We start from the raw sequence: 25,131 nt of genomic DNA on the forward strand, positions 1-25,131 counted from the left end.
AACGCCTCTACCAATCAGAGTTCACTTGCCAACCAATCAGCACTTTCCTCTCGTACAGTATTAAATCGTTGTTTTCCCTTATATTTGTATTCTTGCGGATTGTTCCGATGAGTGCATGACGAAAAGCTTCGACAACATGTCTCTATTTTCAGCAATACTCAAGTTTCGTACTGCCAAACGACTATTAATCATAATGATAGAGTGAGGAATATGCCAAACCATGAAGTTACATGTTGTGGTGGAATATTATTCTGCTGCTACTGATGGCCCATAGTGCCTGATGGATACCCAGTTTAAAGCTGTTTTGAATCTATCCCATTTTAGCCACACAGCATAATGGAGGATATCCTCGGTGTGAAGTCAGGATGTCATTTCTACCAATGAAATGGTAGGTCACTCCGACCAATGCTGTCATGGACAGATGCTTCAGTGACTGGTAAATTGGTGAGGAGAAGGTCAAATAGGTGTTTCCCTCATGTTGGTTCGCTCACCACCTGCCGCGGACCCAGTCTGGTAGATATGTCCTTCAGGACTCTGCCAGCTCAGTGAGTAGTGGCGCTACCAAACCACGTTTGGTGATGGACATTGAAGTCTCCCACCCAGAGTACATTCTGTGCCACCAAATGACATTGACAAGACCCATTTCGGTGCTGTGAGAGAACATGGAGATATTGGTAGCCAGATACCAGGCAGGTAGCCAGGTGTTGGGCAGGACAAAGTTACCAGCAGCAGTCTTCACCTACCTTGAGACTTTCAACAGGGTTGGTGACATTGAACTTGTCCATGGTGTTGACAATGATGGCAGGGGTGGTGAGAAAGAAGAGGAGCAGGAAGAGTAAGATATTGAGAAGTGTGCAGCGGATCCACCAAGTGCTGCCCTGCACCGACAGATTTTCCCTAACACAGGAAGAAAAGACACTTTTACAGAATGAGTACAACATGTAAACCAACAGCAACTTGCATTTATATAGTGCCTTTCATATAGTAAGACATCCTAACCAACTTCACAGGAGTGATTATCAAACCAAGGCAGCTGATTAAAATCAGGGATGTTCAAGAGGCCAGAGTTAGATGAGGGCAGATATGTCAGAGGGTTGTGTGGCTGGAGGAGATTACAGACATAGGGAGGGATCAAGGCCATGGAGGGATCTGAAAACAAAGATGAAAATTTTAAAATCAAGATGTTGCTTGACCGGGAGCCACTCACTGTAGGTCAGTGAGCACAGCGGGCGATAGGCGAACAGGATTTGGTGCGAGTTAGGACATGGGTAACAGAATTTTGGAAGGCCTCAAGTTTACAGAGGGTAGAATGTGGGAGACCAGCCAGGAGTGCATTGGAATAATCAAGTCTAGAGGTAACAAAGGCATGAATGAGGGTTTCAGCAGCAGATGAGTTGAGGCAGGGATGGAATCAGGTGATGTTAGAGGTGGAATTGGGTGGTTTTAGTGATGGCCTTTGACAAGGTCCCAAATGGCAGACTGGTTAAAAATATAAAAGCCCATGGGATCCAGGGAAATCATAGAAAGTTGAAAGCACAGAAAGAGGCCACTTGGCCCATCGTGTCTGTGCCGGCCGAAACACGATCCACCCATTCTAATCCCACCTTCCATCATTTGGTCTGTAACCCTGCAGATTACGGCACTTGAGGTGCATATCCAGACTTCTTTTGAATGAGTTGGGAGTTTCTGCCTCAACTACCCTTTCAGGCAGTGAGTTCCAGACCCCCATCACCCTCTGGGTGAAAAAGTTTTTCCTCATCTCCCCTCTAATTTTTCTACCAATCTCTTTAAATCTATGCCCCCTCGTCACTGACCTCTCTGCTAAGGTGAATAGACCCTTCCCCTCCAATCTATCCAGGCCCCTCACAATTTTGTACATTTCAATCCGATCTCCCCTCAGCCTTCTCTGTTCCAAGGAGAACAACCCCAGCCTATCCAATCTTTCCACATAGCTGCATTTTTCCAGTCCTGGCAACATCCTCGTAAATCTCCTCTGTACCCTCTCTAGTGCAATTACATCCTTTCTGTAATGAGGTGACCAGAACTGCACACAGTACTCAAGTTGTGGCCTAACCAATGATTTATACAGTTCCAGCATAACCTCCCTGCTCTTATTTTCTATATCTCGGCTAATAAAGGAAAGGAAACATTAACTCTGTTTCTCTCTCCACAGATGCTGCCTGACCTGCTGAGTATTTCCAGCACTTTCTGTTCTTATTGCCAGCATCCGCAGTATTTTCCTTTTATTTAGAGAGTTAGGTTAAATGGGTCATTTTCAGGATGGCATACTGTAACTAGTGGAGTGCCACAGGGATCAGTGCTGGGGCCTCAACTGTTTACAGTCTATATTAATGACTTGGATGAAGGTGCATTGTATCCACATTTGAGGATGATACAGGGATAGACAGGAAAGTAAGTTGTGAGGAGGACACAAAGTGTCTGCGAAGATATATAGACAGGTTAAGTGAGTTTTTTAAAATTCATTCATGGGATGTGGGCATCGCTGGCCAGGCCAGCATTTATTGCCCATCCCTAATTGCCCTTGAGAAGATGCTGGTGAGTTGCCTTCTTGAACCGCTGCAGTCCATTTGGGGTAGGTACACCCACAGTGCTGTTAGGAAGGGAGTTCCAGGATTTTGACCCAGCGACAGTGGAGGAACGGCGATATAGTTCCAAGTCAGGATGGTGTGTGACTTGGAGGGGAACTTGCAGGTGGTGGTGTTCCCATGTATTTGCTGCCGTTGTCCTTCCAGTTGGAAGAGGTCGCAGGTTTGGAAGGTGCTGTCTCAGGAGCCTTGGTGACTTGCTGTAGTGCATCTTGTAGATGGTACACACTGCTGCCACTGTGCGTCGGTGGTGGAGGGAGTGAATGTTTGTAGATGGGGTGCCGATCAAGTGGGCTGCTTTGTCCTAGATGGTGTCGAGCTTCTTGAGTGTTGTTGGAGCTGCACCCATCCAGGCAAGTGGAGAGTATTCCATCACACTCCTGACTTGTGCCTTGTAGATGGTAGACAGGCTTTGGAGAGTCAGGAGGTGAGTTACTCACCGCAGGATTCCTAGCCTCTGACCTGCTCTTGTAGCCACGGTATTTATATGGCTACTCCAGTTCAGTTTCTGGTCAATGGTAACCCCAAGGATGTAGATAGTGGGGGATTCAGCGATAGTAATGCCATTGAATGTCAAGGGGAGATGGTTAGATTCTCTCTTGTTGGAGATGGGCATTGCCTGCCACTTGTGTGGCATGAATGTTACTTGCCACTTATCAGCCCAAGCCTGGATATTGTCCAGGTCTTGCTGCATTTCTACATGGACTGCTTCATATCTCAGGAGTCATGAATGGTGCTGAACATTGTGCAATCATCCGCGAACTTCTGACCTTATGATTGAAGGAAGGTCATTGATGAAGCAGCTGAAGATGGTTGGGCCTAGGACACTACCCTGAGGAACTCCTGCAGTGATGTCCTGGAGCTCAGATGATTGACCTCCAACAACCACAACCATCTTCCTTTGCGCTAGGTATGATTCCAGCCAGCGGAGGGTTTTCCCCCTGATTCCCATTGACCTCAGTTTTGCTAGGGCTCCTTGATGCCATACTCGGTCAAATGCTGCCTTGATGTCAAGGGCAGTCACTCTCACCTCACTCCTGGAGTTCAGCTCTTTTGTCCATGTTTGAACCAAGGCTGCAATGAGGTCAGGAGCTGAGTGGCCCTGGCGGAACCCAAACTGAGCGTCACTGAGCAGGTTATTGCTAAACAAGTGCGGCTTGATGGCACTGTTGATGACACCTTCCATCACTTTACTGATGATTGAGAGTAGACTGATGGGGCGGTAATTGGCCAGGTTGGATTCGTCCTGTTTTTTGTGTACAGGACATACCTGAGCAATTTTCCACATTGCAGGGTAGATGCCAGTGTTGTAGCTGTACTGGAACAGCTTGGCTAGGGGTGCGGCAAGTTCTGGAGCACAGTTCTTCAGTACTATTGCTGGAATATTGTCAGGGCCCATAGCTTTTGCAGTATCCAGTGTCTTCAGTCGTTTCTTGATATCACACAGAGTGAATCGAATTGGCTGAAGTCTGGCATCTGTGATGCTGGGGACTTCAGAGGAGGCCGAGATGGATCATCAACTCGGCACTTCTGGCTGAAGATTGTTGCAAATGTTTCAGCCTTATCTTTCGCACTGATGTGCTGGGCTCCCCCATCATTGAGGATGGGGATATTTGTGGAGCCACCTCCTCCAGTTAGTTGTTTAATTGTCCACCACCATTCACGGCTGGATGTGGCAGGACTGCAGAGCTTAGATCTGCTCCGTTGGTTATGGGATCGCTTAACTCTGTCTATCGCATGCTGCTTACGCAGTTTGGCATGCAGATAGTCCTGTGTTGTAGCTTCACCAGGTTGACACCTCATTTTGAGGTATGCCTGGTGCTGCTCCTGGCATGCCCTCCTGCACTCTTCATTGAACCAGGGTTGGTCTCCTGGCTTGATGGTAATGGTAGAGTGGGGGATATGCCGGGCCATGAGGTTACAGATTGTGGTTGAGTACAATTCTGCTGCTGCTGATGGCCCACAGCGCCTCATGGATGCCCAGTTTTGCATTGCTAGATCTGTTCGAAATCTATCCCATTTAGCATGGTGGTAGTGCCACACAACACAATGGACGGTATCCTCAATGTGGAGGCGGGACTTCGTCTCCACAAGGACTGTGCGGTGGTCACTCCTACCAATACAGTCATGGACAGAAGCATCTGCAGCAGGCAGATTGGTGAGGATGAGGTCAAGTTTGTTTTTCCCTCGTGTTGGTTCCCCCACCACCTGCCGCAGACCCAGTCTAGCAGCCATGTATTTTAGGACTCGGCCAGCTCGGTCAGTAGTGGTGCTACCGAGCCACTCTTGGTGATGGACATTGAAGTCCCCCACCCAGAGTACATTTTGTGCCCTTGCCACCCTCAGTGCTTCCTCCAAGTGGTGTTCAACATGGTGGAGTACTGAGTCATCAGCTGAGGGAGGGCGGTAGGTGGTAATCAGTAGGAGGTTACAAAAGAACAAAGAACAGTACAGCACAGGTACAGGCCATTCGGCCCTCCAAGCCTGCGCCGATCTTGATGCCTGCCTAAACTAAAACCTTCTGCACTTCCGGGTCCGTATCCCTCTATTCCCATCCTATTCATGTATTTGTCAAGATGCCTCTTAAACGTCTCTATGGTACCTGCTTCCACCATCTCCCCCGGCAATAAGTTCCAGGCACTCACCACCCTCTGTGTACCTTGCCTATGTTTGACCTGATGCCATGAGACTTCATGAGGTCTGGAGTCGATGTTGAGGACTCCCAGGGCAACTCCCTCCCTACTGTATACCACTGTGCCACCAGCTCTGCTGGGTCTGTCCTGCCGTTGGGACAGGACATACCCGGGGATGGTGATGGCAGTGTCTGGGACATTGTCTGTAAGGTATGATTCCGTGAGTATGACTATGTCAGGCTGTTGCTTGACTAGTCTGGGGGACAGCTCTCCCAACTTTGGCACAAGCCCCCAGATGTTAGTAAGGAGGACTTTGCAGGGTTGACAGGGGTGGGTTTGCCATTGTCGCTTCCGGTGCCTCGGTCGATGCCGGGTGGTCTGTCTGGTTTCATTCCTTTTTATTAACTTCGTAGCGGTTACGTACAACTGAGTGTCTTGCTAGGCTGTTTCAGAGGGCATGTAAGAGTTAACCACATTGCTGTGCGTCTAGTGTCACATGTAGGCCCGACCATGTAAGGACAGCAGATTTTCTTCCCTAAAGGACATTAGTGAACCAGATGAGTTTTTACAACAATCGACAATGGTTTCATGGCCATCATTAGACTAGCTTTTAATTCCAGATGTATTAATTTTATTCAAATTCCACCTTCTGCTGTGGTGGGATTTGAACCCATGTCCCCAGGGCAATACCCTGGGTCTCTGGGTTTCTAGTCCAGTGATAATACCACTATGCCACCGCCTCCCCTAAATGTTTGGCAGATGGAGTATAAAGTGGGAAAATGTGAGGAAGAACAGAAAAGCAGAATATTATTTAAATGAAGGAGACTGCAGAATGCTGCAGTACGGAGGGAGCTGGTTGTCCTCATATATGAATCACAAAAAGTTAGCATGCAGGTACAGCAAGTAATTAGGAAGTCAAATGGAATGTTGGCATTTATAACAAGGGGAAATGGAATATAAAAGTGGGGAACTCTTGCTACAACTGTTCAGGGCATTGGTGAGACTGCATCTGGAGTACTGTGTACAGTTTTGGTTGCCTTATTTAAGGAGGGATATACTTGCATTGGAAGCAGTTCAGGGAAGGTTTGCTGGGCTGAATCCTGGGATGAAGGGGTTGTCTTATGAGAGATGGTTGAGCAGGTTGGGCCTATATCCATTGGAGTTTAAAAGAATGAGAGATGATCTTACTGAAGCATATAAAATTCCGAGGGGGTAAATGCTGAGAAAACGTTTCCTCTCGTTGGGGAGTATAGAACTCGGGGCACAATTTAAAAATAATGGGTCTCTCTTTTAAGACAGAGATGAGGAGGAATTTCTTCTCTCAGAGGTTCATTAATCTTTGGAATTCTCTTTACCAGACAGCAGTGATGGTTGGGTCATTGAATATATTCAAGGCTGAGTTAGACAGATCTTTGATCAACAGAGGAATCAACGGTTATGGGGTCAGGCAGGAAAGTCAAGTTATTGTATAGTGGAGCAGGCTCGAGGGACTGAATGGCTTACTCCTGCTCCAATTCTTATGTTATTATGTTGAATTTTGTCCATTCATTCTTGGGATGTGGGCATCACTGGCTTGGCCAGCATTTATTGCCCATCCCTAATTGCCCGTGAGAAAGTGGTGGTGACCTGCCTTCTTGAACCGCTGCAATCCTTGGGCTGTAGGTACACCCACAATGCTAGGCTCGCTAGGCCATTTCAGAGGGCATTAAGAGTCAACCACATTGCTGTGCCAGACCAGGTAAGGATGGCAGATTTCCCTCCCTAAAGGACATTAGTGAACCAGATGGGTTTTTACAACAAACACCATTAGACTAGCTTTTTTAAAAATTCCAGAATTAGTAATTGAATTCAAAATTCACTGTCTGCTGTGATAGGATTCGAATCCATGTCCCCAAAGCATTAGCATGGGCTCTGGATACTAGACCAGTGACATTACCACTATGCCACCACCTTCCCCTTATACTTAACAACTGAGTATCCACAGTTCTCTGGGGTAGAGATTTCCAAAGATTCAAAAGCCTCTGAGTGAAGAAATTTCTCCTCATCTCAGTCCTAATACACCCTGAAACAGCCTCTCAGTATCTACCCTGTCAAGCCCTCTCAGAATCTTACATCTTCAATGAAATCCCCTCTCATTCTTTTCAGCTCCAGAAAATACAGGCCCAATCTACTCAACCTCCCTTCAAAGGACAACCCTCTCATCCCAAGAATCAATCTAGTGAACCTACGTTTCACCCTCTTTAAGGAAAGTATATCCTTTCTTAGGTAAGGAGACCCAATTGTACACAGTACTCCAGGTGTGGTCACATTAAAGCCCTGTACAATTCAGATGATGATTCCTTATCCTTTTATTCCAATCCTTTTGATATAAAGGCCAACATAGCATTCTGCTTCCAAATTGCTTGCTGTACCTGCATGTTAACTTTCTGTGATTCATGTAGGCCACCTAAATCCCTCTGAGCACCAGCATTTAATAGTTTTTGCCACTTAAATAATATTCTGGTTTTCTATTCTTCCTACCAAAGTGAATACCCTCACATTTCCCCACATTGTACTCCACGTGCCACCTTCTTATCCACTCTCTATATCCATTTGTAGACTCTTTGTTCTCCTCACAGGTTACTTTATCACCTAGCTTTGTATTGCCAGTAAACTTGGATAATTACAGTCAGTCCCTTCATCTAAGTCATTAATATAGATTGTAAAAGCTGAGGCCCCAGAACTGATCCTTGTGGCACCCCAGTAGTTCAGTTTGCCAACCTGAAAATGACCCGTTTATTCCTACTCCCTGTTTTCGGTCCTTTAACCGATCCTCTCTGCATGCTAATATATTACCCTCGACCCTATTAGCCCTTACCTTGTGCAATATCCTTTGGTCTTATTGGAAATCCAAATATACTACATCTACTGGTTCCCCTTTGTCTACCCAGCTAGGTATATCCTCAAAATTTTAAGAGATTTGTAAAACCCTTCATAAAACTATGTTAACTCTGCCTGATCATATTTTGATTTTGTAACTGCCATGTTACCACTTCCATAATAATGATCCCAACATTTTCCTGACAACTGATGTCAGGTTAACTGGCCTGTAGTTTCCTTTTTTCTGTGTCCCTCACACCCACTGGTGGCGTCGTTCTCGCCCTGCTGTGCAGTTTTGGGAGGTGGCAGAGTTCAGTAACCACCTCCTTGGTTAATTGTAGCCATCTCAGACACTCCTCGTGGCTGAGGTGGAGGTAGGAGAAGTGCTCTCTGAAGATCCCAGTTAGGTGTGGCCCTCCATTGAGAACCCTTGCCCCTTCTGCCTCTGTGCACAGCTTCCCCTCTCTGCTGCCTATGCTCTGTGCTGCAACTACAGCTCCCATTCATGACCGCAGGCTTTCTGCCACTAAGTCTCCAAACTCCTCTGAGCTTCTTGCTGTAGACCAGCACCACTCTCTTCTGAATTCAAAAGCATTTCCAAACTCCTCCAACAACACTAAACACAGAACTTCCACTCACTTTAGAGGAGAAGAAGAAAATTGAAAGCACCTCACCTGGAGTCCTGTGGAGATATCTTTAAAGAGTACTGGGGTGGGGTGGGGTGGGGAGGGGCGGCGGGAGTGGGGTGGTGCCCTCTTGGAGCTGAATGCATGCTCCACTGTGAATGTTTGAAAGAGGAGTTAAGAGGACCTCCAAGGTCCAAACCGGCAGATTGGACTCCAAATCAGCATTAAACTCTGTTGACGTCATGATCTGCCCTCTCTCCATGCTTCTAGCACATGCATGGCACAGCCGCGCTAGTGCCCTTAGAGTCTGTGCACGCCTGCACCAGCACCCTTACAGTCAGGGCGCGCCCGCGCCAGCGCCCTTACAGTCCGAGCTCACACCCCTACAGCCCAGGCACACGAAGCTGGAAGCAGCTCCAAGCTTCCGTAACACTGGCACAAGTGGCACCATGGAGATGAATTTTGCGGACGAAGCATCTTTGATACCAAGACAGGCTCAAAGAGTTGCAACAACACACTTCAGCGAAGTGCAGACTTTGGGATGATTTGATTAAAATTTATATATTGAATGTAGGGAATAGACCAGAAACATGGAAAATTTAAGCACAGAAGAAGACCATTCACCCCATCATGTCCATGCCGGCCGAAAGAGCTATCCAGCCTAATCTCACTTTCTAGCCCTTGGTTCATAGCCTTGTAGGTTGGAGCATTTCAAGTCAGAGAGTCGTATATGGCATAGAAGGAATCCATTCGTCCCATCGAGTCCATGCCAGCTCTCCATGGAGCTATCCAGTCAGTCCCACTCCCCCGCTCGATCCCTGTAAGTAAATTTCCTTCAAGTGCCCATTCAACTTCCTTTTGAAATCATTGATTGTCTTTGTCATAGCTTTCATCACCCTTGTGAGAAGCCAGGTCCAGGTCATTATCACCCACTGCCTAAACAAAAAAAGCTCTTCCTCATATTCCCCCGGCATCTCTTGCCCAAAACCTTCAATCTGTGTCCTTTTAAAATTTTTTTTAAATTAATTCATGGGATGTGAGTGTCGCTGGCAAAGCCAGCATTTGTTGCCCATCCCAAATTGCCCTTGAACTGAGTGTCTTGCTCAGCTATTTTGGAGAGCAGTTAAGAGTCAACCACATTGTTGTGGGTCTGGAATCACACATTGACCAGACCAGGATGGCAGATTTCCTTCCCTAAAGGGCATTTAGTTAACCAGATGGGTTTTATGACAATTGATAGTTTCATGGCACCATTACTAAGACTAGCTTCCAGATTATTATAAAATAATTGAATTTAAATTCCACCAGCTGCTATGGTGGGATTTGAACCCACATCCCCACAGCCTGGGATTGGAATTACTGGTCTAGTGACAGTATCACTACACCACAAGCTCTCCATCAGTTAATGGGAACAGTTTTTCCTTGTCTAAGTCATCTAAATCTGTCATAATCTTGTACGCCTCTGTAAAATCTCCCTTCAATCTCCTTTATTCTCGGAGAACAAACCCAGCTTTTCTAACCTAACCTTGTAACTAAAATCCTCCATCCTTGGAATCATTCTGGTAAATCTCCTCTGCACCCTCTCTAGGACCCTCCCAGCCTGCCTAAAGTGTGGTGACCAGAACTGGACGCAATGTTCCAGTTAGGGCCTAACCAGAGCTTTATAAAGGTTCAGCATAACTTCCTTGCTTTTGTAACCATTGCCTCTATTTATGAAACCCAAGAACCCTTATGCATTTCTAACCACTCTCTCAATATGTTCTGTCACCTTCAAAGATCTATTCACATGCACCCAGGTCCCTTTGTTCGTGCACACACTTTAGAACTGTGTCATTAAGTATATATTGCCTCTCTTCATTGCTTCTGCCAAAATGCATGACCTCACACTTGTCAGTATTATTAAATTTCATCTGCCACCTCTCTGCCCATTCTGCTAGCCTATCTATGTCCTGTTGCAGGTGGTTCATATCATCTTCACTGTTTGCCACTCTCCAAGTTTGGTGTCATCGGAAAATTTTCTGTATTCTGTATTCTAAGATCCAAGTCATTTCTATATAGCAAAAAAGCAGCAGTCTCAGCACTGAGCCTTGGGGAACACCACTGTCTACCATCTTCCAGTCTGAAAAACAACCATTTACTACAACTTGCTGTCTTCTTTCCTTCAGCCATTTTTTTTTATCCAATTGGACACACCCTCTTATTCCATGAGCCTCAATTTTGTTAATTAGCCTTTTATGTGGCACCTTATAAAACACTTTCCTAAAATCCATATAACCAACATCCACCGCATATCCTTCATCAACCTTCTCTGTTACTTCATCAAAAGACCATCAAATCACCAAGTATTTTTTAAAAATGTGATGAGGGTTTCTGCCTCTACTAACCTTTCATGCAGTGAGTTCCAGATCTCCACCACCCTCTGGGTGAAGGAATTTCTCCATAAATCCGCACTAATCCTTCTACCTATTAGTTTAAATTAGATTAGATTAGAGATACAGCACTGAAACAGGCCCTTCAGCCCACCGAGTCTGTGCTGAACATCAACCACCCATTTATACTAATCCTACACTAATCCCATATTCCTACCAAACATCCCCACCTGTCCCTATATTTCCCTACCACCTACCTATACTAGTGACAATTTATAATGGCCAATTTACCTATCAACCTGCAAGTCTTTTGGCTTGTGGGAGGAAACCGGAGCACCCAGAGAAAACCCACGCAGACACAGGGAGAACTTGCAAACTCCACACAGGCCGTACCCGGAATCGAACCCGGGTCCCTGGAGCTGTGAGGCTGCGGTGCTAACCACTGCACCACTGTGCCGCCCTAAACATCCTAGTTATTTGAACTCTCTACTAAGGAAATAGGTCCTCCCTATCCACACTATCTAGACCCCTCATAATTCTATACACTTCAATTACATCTCCCATTGGCCTCCTCTGTTCCAAAGAAAATAACCCTAGCCTATCCAATCTTTCCTCACTAAAATTCTCTATTCCTGGCAACATCCTCGTAACTCTCCTCTGTGCCGTCTATAGAGCAATCAAATTCTTACTGTAATATAGTACTGCACACAGTACTCTACAGTCTAGCTAGTATTCTATACAGTTCCAGCATAACCACCTTGCATACCTCGGCTAATAAAGGAAAATATCCTGTACACCTTCAGGAATCTGTGGACATTCACTTCAAAGCTTTTCACCCAGAGGGTTGTTGGAATCTGGAACGCATTGCTTGAAGGGGTGGTAGAGACAGGAACCCTCACAACATTTAAGAAGTATTTAGATGAGCACTTGAAATGCCATAGCATACAAGGTCACGGGCCAACTGCTGGAAAATGGGATTAGAATAGATAGGTGCTTGATGGCTGGCACAGACACGATGGACCGAAGGGCCTGTTTCTGTGCTGTATAACTCTATGACTCTATAAGGTCCTTCTGTTCTTTTACACTTCTCAGTATCCTACCATTTATTGTGTATTCCCTTGCTTTGTTTGTCCTCCCCAAATGCATTTCCTCACACTTCTCCAGACTGAATTCCATTTGCCACCTTTCTGCCCACCTGACTAGTTCATTGATATCTTCCTGTGGTCTACAGCTTTCTTCCTCGCTATCAACACACACAAGTGCAAACACTTAATCATGCCCCCTACATTACATCTAAATCATTGATATATACCACAAACAGCAAGGGATCCAGTACTGAGCCCTGCGGAATCCCACTGGAAACAGCCTTCCAGTCACAAAAACACCCGACTATTAACCTTTGTTTCCTATCTATTTTTATACTTTTCCAATAACTACCCTAAATCTAACGGAATTATGATCACGAACACTAAAATGCTCTGCCACTGATACCCCTTTCAACTGCCCAGCTTCATTCCCTAAAACTAAGTCCAGACCTGCCCCTCCTGTTGTTTAGCTTGTTGCATACAGCTAAAAAAGTTCTCCTGAATGCATTTGAAGAATTCTATACCTTTTACACTGATTTTATACCAACTAATATTAGGAGAGTTGAAATCCCCCCATTACTGCCCTATTGATTCTGCACTTCTCAGAGATTTGCCTACATATTTGCTCTTCTATCTCCCTCTGACTGTTTGTTTGGGGGTCTTTAGTACACCTCCAGTGTGTGATTGCCCTTTCTCCGTTCCTCAGTTCAACCCATGTGGCCTCATTTGATGATCCTTCTACCATATCATCCCACTTCACAGCTCCAATTGTTTCTTTAATCAATATTGCAACCCCCTCCTTTTTTAAACCTCGCTCTATCCACCTAAAAACTCTGTAACCAAGAAAGTTGAGCTGCCATTCCTGCCCTCCTTTAAGCCACATTTCAGTAATAGTTATGAAATTATATTTCCAAGTGGCTAGCTGCATCCTAAGCTCATCCACTTTATTCATCAGACCCCTTGCATTAAAGTATATGCCATTAATTACTAAACGACTCCTTTATTACCTATTTACTAGCCTTTGTTTAAGAACATAAGAAATAGGAGCAGGAGTAGGACATTAGCAACATTTAAGAGGCATCTGGACAGGTACTTGAATGAGCAAGGCATAGAGGGATATGGAATTAATGCAGGCAGGTGGGACTAGTATAGATAGGCATTATGGTCGGCATGGACGCGGTGGGCCGAAGGGCCTGTTTCTATGCTGTACGACTCTATGACTCTATTCAGCCCTTTGAGCCCGCTCTGCCATTCAATGAGATCACGGCTGATCATCTACTTCAACACCATTTTCTTGTACTATCCCCGTATCCCTTGATGTTTTTGATATGAAGAAATCTATTGATCTCAGTCTTGAACATACTCAACGACTGAGCCTCCTCAGGCCTCTGGGGCAGAGAATTCCAAAGATTCACCACCCTCTGAGTGAAGACATTCCTCCTCATCTCAGTCCTAAATGGCCTGTCCTTTATTCTGAGATTGTGACCCTGGTTCTGGACTCCCCAGCCAGGGCAAACATCCTGCATCCTGTCTCACCCAGTAAGAATTTTATATGTTTGAATGAGATCACCTCTCATTCTTCTGAACTCCAAAGAATAAAGGCCCAGTATATTTAATCTTTCCTCATAGGACAATCCCTCTATCCCAGGAATTAGTTTGATGAAATTTAGTTGCACTCCCTCTATGGCAAGTATATCTTCCCTTCGGTAATGAGACCAAAACTGCACACCATACCCCAGGTGTGGTCTCAGCAAGGCGCTATATAATTGCAGTAAGATATCTTCACTCCTATACTCAAATCCTCTTGTAATAAAGGCCAACATAACATTTGCCTCCTTAATTGCTTGCTGTACCTGCATGTTAGCTTTCAGTGACTCATGAAAATGACCCATTTATTCCGACTGTTTTCAGTCCATTAACCAGTTCACAGTCAATGTCAGTATATTCCCCTAAATCCCACGTGCTCTAATTTTGTTTACTAACCTCTTGTGTGGGACCTTATCAAAAGCTTTCTGAAAATCTAAATAGACTACATCCACCGGTTCCCCCTTATCTATTCTGCTAGTTACATCCTCAAAAAAGCTCCAACAGACTTGTTAAACATAGTTTCCCTTTTATAAATCCATGTTGACTCTGCCCAATCCTACCATAATTTTCTAAGTGTCCTGTTATCACATCCTTTATTATAGATTCTAGCATTTCCCTACCACAGATGTTAGACTAACTGGTTTGTAGTCCCCCGTTTTCTCTCTCCTTTTCTTAAATTGTGGAGTTACAATTTCCACCTTTCAATTTGCAGGAACCATTCTAGAGTCCATAGAATTTTGAAGGTGAACACCAATGCGTCTACTATCTCTACAGCCACCTCTTTCAACACTCTGGGATGTAGATCATCAGATCCAGGGGATTTATCTACTTGAAATCCTATTAATTTCTCTAGGGCTAATACCATGCAGTTCTTCACTTACACGAGTCCCTTGATTCTCCATTACTTGTTTTTTTTAGTATTTTCCTCCGTGAAGACAGAAATACTTGTTCAGTTTCTTTGCCATTTCTTTATTCCCCATTATAAATTCTCCTGACTCTGCCTATCATGGACCCACAACTGTTTTTGCTAATCTTTTCCTTTTTACATACCTATAGAAGCTTTTACAGTCCGTTTTAATGTTTCTCGCTAGTTTACTCCCATATTTATCTTCCCTTTCTTAATCTTTCTCTTAGTCCTCTTTTGCAGAATTCTGAAATGCTCCCAGTCCTCTGGCTTACCATTTTTTGGGCAACTTTATACGTGTCTTCCTTTGATCTAACACAATCCTTGATTTCTTTCAGAAAATAAAAACAAGAAATGCTGGAAATACTTAGCAGGTCTGGCAGCATCTGTAGAGAGAGAAGCAGAGTTAACATTTCAGGTCAGTGACTTTCATCAGAACAGTTCTGATGAAGGGTCACTGACCTGAAATGTTAACTCTGCTTCTCTCTCCACAGATGCTGCCAGACCTGCTAAGTATCTCCAGCATTTCTTGTTTTTATTTCAGATTTCCAGCATCTGCAGTATTTTGCTTTTATTATCTTGATTTCTTTTGTTATCCACAGTTGGAACGCTTTGCTTGCTAGGTTTTTGTGCAATAAAGGAATGCATTTTTGTTGTAAACTATGTATTAGTTCTTTAAATGTTAGCCACTGCCTGTCTACCATCATACCTTTTAATGTAGTTTCACAATCCACCATAGCCAATTTGTCCTTCATACCTTCATAATTTCCTTTGCTTAGATTTAAGATGGTAGCTTCTGATTGAACTACATCACTTTCAAACTTAATGTAAAATTCTATCATATTATGATCACTCTTTCCTAAAGGCTCCTTTACAACAAGATTATTAATTAGCCCTTTTCATTGCACAATACTAGATAGCAGAGCCCTTAATTCAGTTTTTTTGACTATTTTTGTAAACTCTGGCCCTATCTGCTAGCATACTCTTAAGTTTGCAATCACTGTCCCTTCCTGCCATACTCTGATTATCATTACCTTTATTGCTACCTTAAATTTATTGCCTTGTCACTTCCTTTAATTTACACAATCTTCCCCTACATGATCCCTTTCCCCCTCTATTTAGTTTAAAACCCTACTTCCCGAGTTATACAACTCACCAGAACACTGGTCCCAGCACGGTTCAAGTGAAGTCCGTCCCAAAGGTACAGCACCCCCATTCCCCAGTACTGATGCCAGTGCCCCACGAACTGGAACCCACACCAGTCTTTGAGCCACGCATTCATCTCTCTAATCTTTTTTTTTAGAACATTACAGCGCAGTACAGGCCCTTCGGCCCTCGATGTTGCGCTGACCTGTGAAACCATCAGACCTACACTATTCCATTTTCATCCATATGTCTATCCAATGACCACTTAAATGCCCTTAAAGTTGGTGAATCTACTACTGTTGCAGGCAGGGCGTTCCACGCCCTTACTACTCTCTGAGTAAAGAAACTACCTCTGACATCTGTCCTATATCTATCACCCCTCAACTTGAAGCTATGTCCCCTCGTGTTTGCCATCACCATCCGAGGAAAAAGACGCTCACTATCCACCCTATCTAACCCTCTGATTATCTTATATGTCTCTATTAAGTCACCTCTCCTCCTCCTTCTCTCCAACGAAAACAACCTCAAGTCCCTCAGCCTTTCCTCGTAAGACCTTCCCTCCATACCAGGCAACATCCTAGTAAATCTCCTCTACACCCTTTCCATAGCTTCCACACCCTTCCTATAATGCGGTGACCAGAACTGCACGCAATACTCCAGGTGCGGTCTCACCAGAGTTTTGTACAGCTGCAGCATGACCTCATGGCTCCGAAACTCGATCCCCCTACTAATAAAAGCTAACACACCATATGCCTTCTTAACAGCCCTATTAACCTGGTTAGCAACCTTCAGGGATTTATGCACCTGGACACCAAGATCTCTCTGTTCATCTACACTACCAAGAATCTTCCCATTAGCCCAGTACTCTGCATTCCTGTTACTCCTTCCAAAGTGAATCACCTCACACTTATCCGCATTAAACTCCATTTGCCATCTCTCAGCCCAGCTCTGCAGCCTATCTATGTCCCTCTGTACCCTACAACATCCTTCGGCACTATCCACAACTCCACCGACCTTAGTGTCATCTGCAAATTTACTAACCCACCCTTCTACACCCTCTTCCAGGTCATTTATAAAAATGACAAACAGCAGTGGCCCCAAAATAGATCCTTGCGGTACACCACTAGTAACTAAACTCCAGGATGAACATTTGCCATCAACCACCACCCTCTGTCTTCTTTCAGCTAGCCAATTTCTGATCCAAAGCTCTAAATCACCTTCAACCCCATACTTCCGTATTTTCTGCAATAGCCTACCGTGGGGAACCTTATCAAACGCCTTACTGAAATCCATATACACCACATCCACTGCTTTACCCTCATCCACCTGTTTGGTCACCTTCTCGAAAAACTCAATAAGGTTTGTGAGGCACGACCTACCCGTCACAAAACCGTGCTGACTATCTCTAATGAACTTATTCTTTTCAAGATGATTATAAATCCTGTCTCTTATAACCTTTTCCAACATTTTACCCACAACCGAAGTAAGGCTCACAGGTCTATAATTACCAGGGCTGTCTCTACTCCCCTTCTTGAACAAGGGGACAACATTTGCTATCCTCCAGTCTTCCGGCACTATTCCTGTCGACAATGACGACATAAAGATCAAGGATGTGGATGCTTTGGAGAGGGTGCAGAGGAGGTTCACCAGGATGTTGCCTGGTATGGAGGGCGCTAGCTATGAAGAGAGGTTGAGCAGATTAGGATTATTTTCATTAGAAAGACGGAGGTTGAGGGGGGACCTGATTGAGGTGTACAAAATCATGAGAGGTATAGACAGGGTGGATAGCAAGAGGCTTTTTCCCAGAGTGGGGGTTTCAATTACTAGAGGACACGAGTTCAAAGTGAAAGGGGAAAAGTTTAGGGGGGATATGCGTGGAAAGTTCTTTACGCAGAGGGTGGTGGGCACCTGGAACGCATTGCCAGCGGAGGTGGTAGATGCGGGCACGAAGGAGTCTTTTAAGATGTATCTAGACAGATACATGAATGGGCAGGAAGAAAAGAGATACAGAACCTTAGAAAATAGGCGACATGTTTAGAGAGAGTATCTGGATCGGCGCAGGCTTGGAGGGCCGAAGGGCCTGTTCCTGTGCTGTAATTATCTTTGTTCTTTGTTCTTTGTACCTCCTCCTTGTGAACCTCAATCCCATCTAGCCTAGTAGCCTGAATCTCAGTATTCTCCTCAACAACATTTTCTTTCTCTACTGTAAATACTGACGCAAAATATTCATTTAACACTTCCCCTATCTCCTCTGATTCCACACACAACTTCCCACTACTATCCTTGATTGGCCCTAATCTAACTCTAGTCATTCTTTTATTCCTGATATACCTATAGAAAGCCTTAGGGTTTTCCCTGATCCTATCCGCCAATGACTTCTCGTGTCCTCTCCTTGCTCTTCTTAGCTCTCCCTTTAGATCCTTCCTGGCTAGCTTGTAGCTCTCAAGCGCCCTAACTGAGCCTTCACGTCTCATCCTAACATAAGCCTTCTTCTTCCTCTTGACAAGCGCTTCAACTTCTTTAGTAAACCACGGCTCCCTCGCTCGACAACTTCCTCCCTGCCTCACAGGTACATACTTATCAAGGACACACAGTAGCTGCTCCTTGAATAAGCTCCACATTTCGATTGTTCCCATCCCCTGCAGTTTCCTTCCCCATCCTACGCATCCTAAATCTTGCCTAATCGCATCATAATTTCCTTTCCCCCAGCTATAATTTTTGCCCTGCGGTATATACCTGTCCCTGCCCATCGCTAAGGTAAACCTAACCGAATTGTGATCACTATCACCAAAGTGCTCACCTACATCTAAATCTAACACCTGGCCGGGTTCATTTCCCAGTACCAAATCCAATATGGCATCGCCCCTGGTTGGCCTGTCTACATCTTATTTCCCTATGCCAATTTGCAAGTGCCTCTGATAATCCCGAGGTTCTGTTTTTTAATTTAGTGCCTAGCTCCTCATACTCCTTATGTAGAATCTCTTTCCTAGTCCTATCTATGTCATTGGCACCTACATGGACCACAACAACTGGATCCTCCCCCTCCCACTGCAAGTTCCTCTCCAGCCCAGAGCAGATGTCCCGAACCCTGGCACTGGGCTGGCAACCCTCCCCAACATCAAACCTCCCAACCACAAGACTTTGTTTGTGTAAACGATTTGTTTCAACTGAATAAATTAGGGAGGGGCAGGTCTCTCAATCTTATTACGCAAGGCCAGAACAAGGTTAGTTGGGAGGATTTCCCAGAGAATATTGCACCTGTGGAACTGGCTGCTGACTCATGCTGCGAATGCCGATTTGCTGAATTCCTTCAAGCAAGAGCTGGATCTGCTTCTGGCTGCAGCACAGATCATTTTGTACAAGAGGTAGGTAATGTCCCTCATTAATCAAGGCCAGAGTGGTCTCCTGGATCCACAATATTTAAATGAAGGAATTTCTGGAATAGCACCTGTGCTCAGGGTTGGGGTGGGGTAGGATGGGAGGGGTGCGGCTGTCCCAATTACCTGGAGCATTGGACAGATAGACGCAAAGTGACTTAGGAACAGGTAGAAACCACTCAGCTTTGAACCCGTTCCTCTATTCAATGAGGCCATGGCTGATCTGCATCTTAACTCCATTTTCTCACCTTGGTTCCATACCTTTAATACCAAACAAAGAATTATTAATCTCAGTTTTGAAATTTTTGGTTGATCCCCAACCTCAGCTTTTTGGGGGAAGAGAGTTCCAGATTTCCACTAACTTTTGTGTGAGGAAGTGCTTCTTGACATCACCCCAGCACAGCCTGGCTCTTATTTTAAGGTTATGCCTTAAGGAAAAGTTTAGGGGGGATATGCGTGGAAAGTTCTTTACGCAGAGGGTGGTGGGTGCCTGGAACGCGTTGCCAGCGGAGGTGGTAGACCCCGGGCATGATAGCGTCTTTTAAGATGTATCGAGACAGATACATGAATGAGCAGGAAGTAAAGAGATACAGACTAGAAAATAGGCGTCATGTTTAGATAGAGGATCTGGATCAGCACAGGCTTGGAGGGCCGAAGGGCCTGTTCCTGTGCTGTAATTTTCCTTTCTTTATGCCCCTGAGTTCCGGACGCCCCCCCCCAACAGAGGAAATGGTTCCTCTCTATCGACCCTATAAACTCCATAAATCATCTTAAACACCTCAATAAGATCACCCCTTTATCTTCTATAATTGAGGGAATACAAGCCCACTCTATGTAACTTAGCCTCATAATTTAACCCTTTTAACCCCGGGACCATTCTGGTGAATCTGTGCTGCATCCCCTCCAAGAGCATTATATCCTTCCTGAGGTGAAGTGCCCAGAACAGAACACAGTTACTCCAGATGGGATCTAACCAGAGCTTTAAACAACTGTATCATAATTTCTGCCCCTTTGCATTCTATCCCCTTTGGCATAAAGGCCAATATTCCATTATTTTTTGTACGTTTCCACTAGCTTTTAGAGAGTTCTGTATTTAGACCCCGTTACGAAAGTGCTTCCATTTTTTGTTAAATTTTTTGAGGACTCTTATTTTAATGGTGGAAATGGATTTGATTTTGGAAGGCTAAAGATTTCATAGGTGCTGGACTTTGTTTAGTTGTTGACAGTTCACTGAAAAGACACTGAGATGTTGTGTTTGAAAACAACCTTTAGTGGATGCCACATGCCTTGCGATAAAAAAAAACAGAAATCTTGGTGACCTGAGGAAGATATTTACCAAGAAGTGACAAGTTAAGATTTATAATGGTCAGGAGGTTCTGACTGCTGTTTGGGGTTTCACTTCTGAGATATTGTTTTGCTCAGTTGGGGTGTGGACAGTGTTTGAAAAGCAGTTGAAGATCAACCTGCCAGGGAATAAACCCCCAGCCTATCTTTCCTGCACCTCTCTGAGAGACCCTGAGAGGTCCAGTGTGTCAGCTCCTCTTTCCGCCTGTCGCTGAGAAACCCTGCATATTCAGTATGATGGTGGAAACGCCTGGTGCCACATTTCTCCTAGAAAGCCTACCAGATTAATTCTTGACACCTCCAGAAAGAACTGCTCCAGAACAAATCCCAGTGACCCATCTCCGTATACCCAGATGCCAAACTAAAACGGACAACTGACATTGTTCCGTATCTTTTTTTCCTTCAAGAATTAGCAAGTATTTGGCCAAAGTATTCTTGTTTTTTGGTAACAGAGTGCTGCAGAATTTCTTTATTTTTTTCAGTGTGTGTGAGTGTTTGTGTGGGGTATTTGAAAAGGGAACTTTCATATTTCAATCTGTGTGTTAATGCTTTGCTTCGTTACTGGATAAGTCTTGTTTTATAATAAACTGATAATTTTCTTGTTTATTAAAGAAACCTGGTTGGTGTATTTTATTCTGGGATAAAGAGTAGAGTATATGATTGACCGTATCGATAACTGGGTAAACATTTAAATATATGTTGTGACCTGTGGAGAAGTGGAACTAGAAAAGACAGTGCACTCCTCCCATCTCGGTCGTAACAACCCCTAAATCTGTCTGCTCATCCACAATTCCTAATTACTCGCAATTTAGAAAATATTCTGATCTATCTTTCTTAGGTCCAAAGTGGATGACCTCACACTTCCCCACATTGACCTCTATTTACCACAGTTTTTCCCAGTCATTTGATCTATCGTGTTCTTCTGAAAGAAACTTTCTGGTCCCCTCTACACTGCTTATTGTGCCATCTAACATAGTGTCATCAGCAAACTTATATAATCCAACTCTCATTCCTTCATCAAAGTCATTAATAAATATAGTGAAAAGCTGAAGACACCAATAGTCACATCCCGCCAATTAGAGTACATATCCATTATCCCTAGTCTCTATCTCATAACCGATTATCCCAAGCAACTGGTTGCTTCCAATTCCTTATATTTACATTTTTGCTAACAGGCACTCACCCCCATCCACCACCTTAAATATTCACTCCCTCCACTGGCGCACAGTGTCTGCAGTGTGTACCATCTACAACATGCACTGCAGCAACTCACCAAGGCTCCTTTGACAGCACCTTCCAAACCTGACAACTCTACCACCTAGAAGGACAAGGGGTTAAACTAACTTGGCAAGGGTGTGGGAACACGGAGATCATACGAGAGAGGAACACCAAGGTGCACAGAGAGATGGAAGAGACAGATATCACTAGAATAGAGCAGGTAAGTCAGACAGAGGAAGTAAGTCAGACAGTAGGGTTTAAAATTGATGAAGAGGAAATATTAGATAGGCTGTCTGTACTTAAAGTGGATAACGCACCAGGACCAGATGAGATGCATCCAAGGATACTGATGGATGTGAGGGTAGAAATCACAGAGGCACTGGCCATAATTTTTCAGTCTTCCTTAGAGACAGGGGTGGTGCCAGAGGACTGGAGAATTGCAAACATTACACCCTTGTTCAAAAAAGGATGTAAAGATAAGCCCAGCAATTACAGGCCAGTCAGTTTAACTTCAGTGGTGGGAAAACTTCTAGAAAAAATATTTCAGGACAAAATCAATAGTCACATGGACAAATCCGAGTTAAGTAAGGAAAGCCAGCATGGATTTCTTAAGGGAAGATGATGTTTAGAAACATGGAAAATAGGAGCGGGAGTAGGCCATTTGGCCCTTCGAGCCTGCTCCACCGTTCATTATGATCATGGCTGATCATCCAACTCAGTAACCTGTTCCCACTTTCACCCATATCCTTTGATCCCTTTAAATCCAAGGGCTATATCTAACTCCTTCTTGAAAACATACAATGTTTTGGCCTCAACTGCTTTCTGTGGCAGCGAATTCCACAGACTGACCAATCTCTGGGTGAAGTAATTTCTCCTCATCTCAGTCTCAAATGGTTTACCCCCGTATCCTTAGACTATGACTCCTGGTTCTGGACTCCCCCACCATCGGGAACATCCTTCCTGCATCTAACCTGTCAAGTCCTGTTAGAATTTTATAGGTTTCTATGGGATTCCCCCCACCCCCTCAATTCTTCTGAACTCCAGTGAATATAATCCTAACTGACTCAATCTCTCCTCATACGTCAGTCCCGCCATCCCAGGAATCAGTCTGATAAACCTTCGCTGCACTCCCTCTATAGCAAGAACAGCCTCCCTCAGATAAGGAGACCAAAACTGCACACAATATTCCAGGTGTGGCCTCACCAAGGCCCTGTATAATTGCAGCAAGACATCCCTGCTCCTGTACTCGAATCCTCTCGCTATGAAGGCCAACATACCATCTGCCTTTTTTACCACCTGTTGCACCTGCGTGTTTACCTTCAGCGACTGGTGTACGAGAACACCCAGGTCTCGCTGCATATTCCCCTCTCTCAGTTTATAGCCGTTCAGATAAAAATCTGCCTTCCTGTTTTTGCTACCAAAGCGGATAACCTCACATTTATCCACATTATACTGCATCGGCCATGTATTAGCCCACTCACTCAACTTGTCCAAATCACCCTGAAGCCTCTCTGCATCCTCCTCACAACTCACCCTCCCACCCAGTTTTGTATCATCTACAAATTTGGAGATATTACATTTAGTTCCCTCATCTAAATCATTAATGTATATTGTGAATAGCTGGGGTCCTAGCACCGATCCCTGCGGTACCCCACAAAAAGACCCATTTATCCCTACTCTTTGTTTCCTGTCTGCCAACCAATTTTCTATCCATCGCAATACACTACCCCTAATCCCAAGCGCTTTAATTTTACACACTAATCTCTTGTGGCACTTGGGACTTTCAGAAGGCTTTCGACAAATAAACCACATCCACTGGCTCCCCCTCATCAACTCGACTAGTTACATCCTCGAAGAATTCTAGTCGATTTGTCAAGCATGATTTCCCTTTCGTAAATCCATGCTGACTCTGTCCAATTCTACCACTGTTCTCCAAGTGCTCTGCTGTAAAATCTTTGATAATGGATTCTAGAATTTTCCCCACTACCAACGTCAGGTTGACTGGTCTATAATTCCCTACTTTCTCTCCCTTTTTAAATAGTGGGGTTACATTAGCTACCCTCCAATCTGTAGGAACTGTTCCAGAGTCTATAGAATCTTGGAAGATGACCACCAATGCATCCACTATTTCTAGGGCCACTTCCTTAAGTACTCTGGGATGCATACCATCAGGCCCTGGAGATTTATCGGCCTTCAATCCCATCAATTTCCCCAACACCATTTCTCTACTAATACTGACTTCCTTCAGTTCCTCCCTCTCACTAAGCCCAGTGTTCCCCAACATTTCTGGTATGATATTTGTGTCTTCCTTTGTGAAGACAGAACCAAAGTATGCAGTGGTTAGCACCACAGCCTCACAGCTCCAGCGACCCGGGTTCAATTCTGGGTACTGCCTGTGTGGAGTTTGCAAGTTCTCCCTGTGACCGCGTGGGTTTTCGCCGGGTGCTCCGGTTTCCACCCACAGCCAAAGACTTGCAGGTTGATAGGTAAATTGGCCATTATAAATTTCCCCTAGTATAGGTAGGTGGTAGGGGAATATAGGGAAGGTGGGGATGTGGTAGGAATATGGGATGAGTGTAGGATTAGTATAAATGGGTGGTTGATGGTCGGCACAGACTCGGTGGGCTGAAGGGCCTGTTTCAGTGCTGTATCTCTTAAAAATAAAATTTAGTTGGTCAGCCATTTCTTTGTTCCCCATAATAAATTCCCGTTTCTGACTGTAAGGGACCTACATTTGTCTTAACCAATCTTTTTCTCTTCACATACCTATAGAAACTTTTACAGTCAGTTTTTATGTTCCCCGCAAGCTTGCTCTCGTACTCTATTTTCCTCTTCTTAATCAATCCCTTGGTCCTCCTTTGCTGAATTCTAAACTGCTCCCAATCCTCAGGTTTGTTGTTTTTTCTGGCAAATTTATATGCCTCTTCCTTGGAGCTAATGCTATCTCTAATTTCCCCTCTAAGCCATTGTTTGGCTACCTTTCCCATTTTACTTTTGCGTCAGACAGAAATAAACAACTGTTGCAGTTCAGCCATGCGCTCTTTAAATGTTTGCCATTGCCTATCCACCGTCATCCCTTTCAGTAAAATTTCCCAATCCATCATAGTCAACTCACGCCTCATACCTTCGTAGTTTCCTTTACTAAGATTCAAGACCCTAGTCTCACAATCAACTATGTCACTCTCCATCTTGATGAAGAATTCTATCATATTATGGTCGCTCATCCCCAAGGGGTCTTGCACAACTAGATTGTCAATTATTCCTCTCTCATTACACAATACCCAGTCTAGGATGGCCTGTTCTCTAGTTGGTTCCTCAACGTATTGGTCCAGAAAACCATCCCGTATACACTCCAAGAATTCCTCCTCTACAGTATT

At 44.5% G+C, this 25,131-nt stretch overlaps 1 protein-coding gene across 1 annotated transcript in view; it reads right to left on the reverse strand.

Annotated features, from left to right (window-relative positions):
- Positions 1-25,131, reverse strand: part of tmem63c (transmembrane protein 63C) — a 191,600-nt gene that overhangs the window by 100,333 nt on the left and 66,136 nt on the right. Inside the window, exon 12 of the mRNA XM_068038420.1 lies at positions 744-897. Within this exon, the coding sequence (XP_067894521.1) occupies positions 744-897 (154 nt within the window). The remainder of the gene's footprint in view (positions 1-743; positions 898-25,131) is intronic.

The sequence above is a fragment of the Heterodontus francisci genome, chromosome 9 (genome assembly GCF_036365525.1).
Source record: "Heterodontus francisci isolate sHetFra1 chromosome 9, sHetFra1.hap1, whole genome shotgun sequence".
Lineage (NCBI taxonomy): Eukaryota > Metazoa > Chordata > Chondrichthyes > Heterodontiformes > Heterodontidae > Heterodontus > Heterodontus francisci.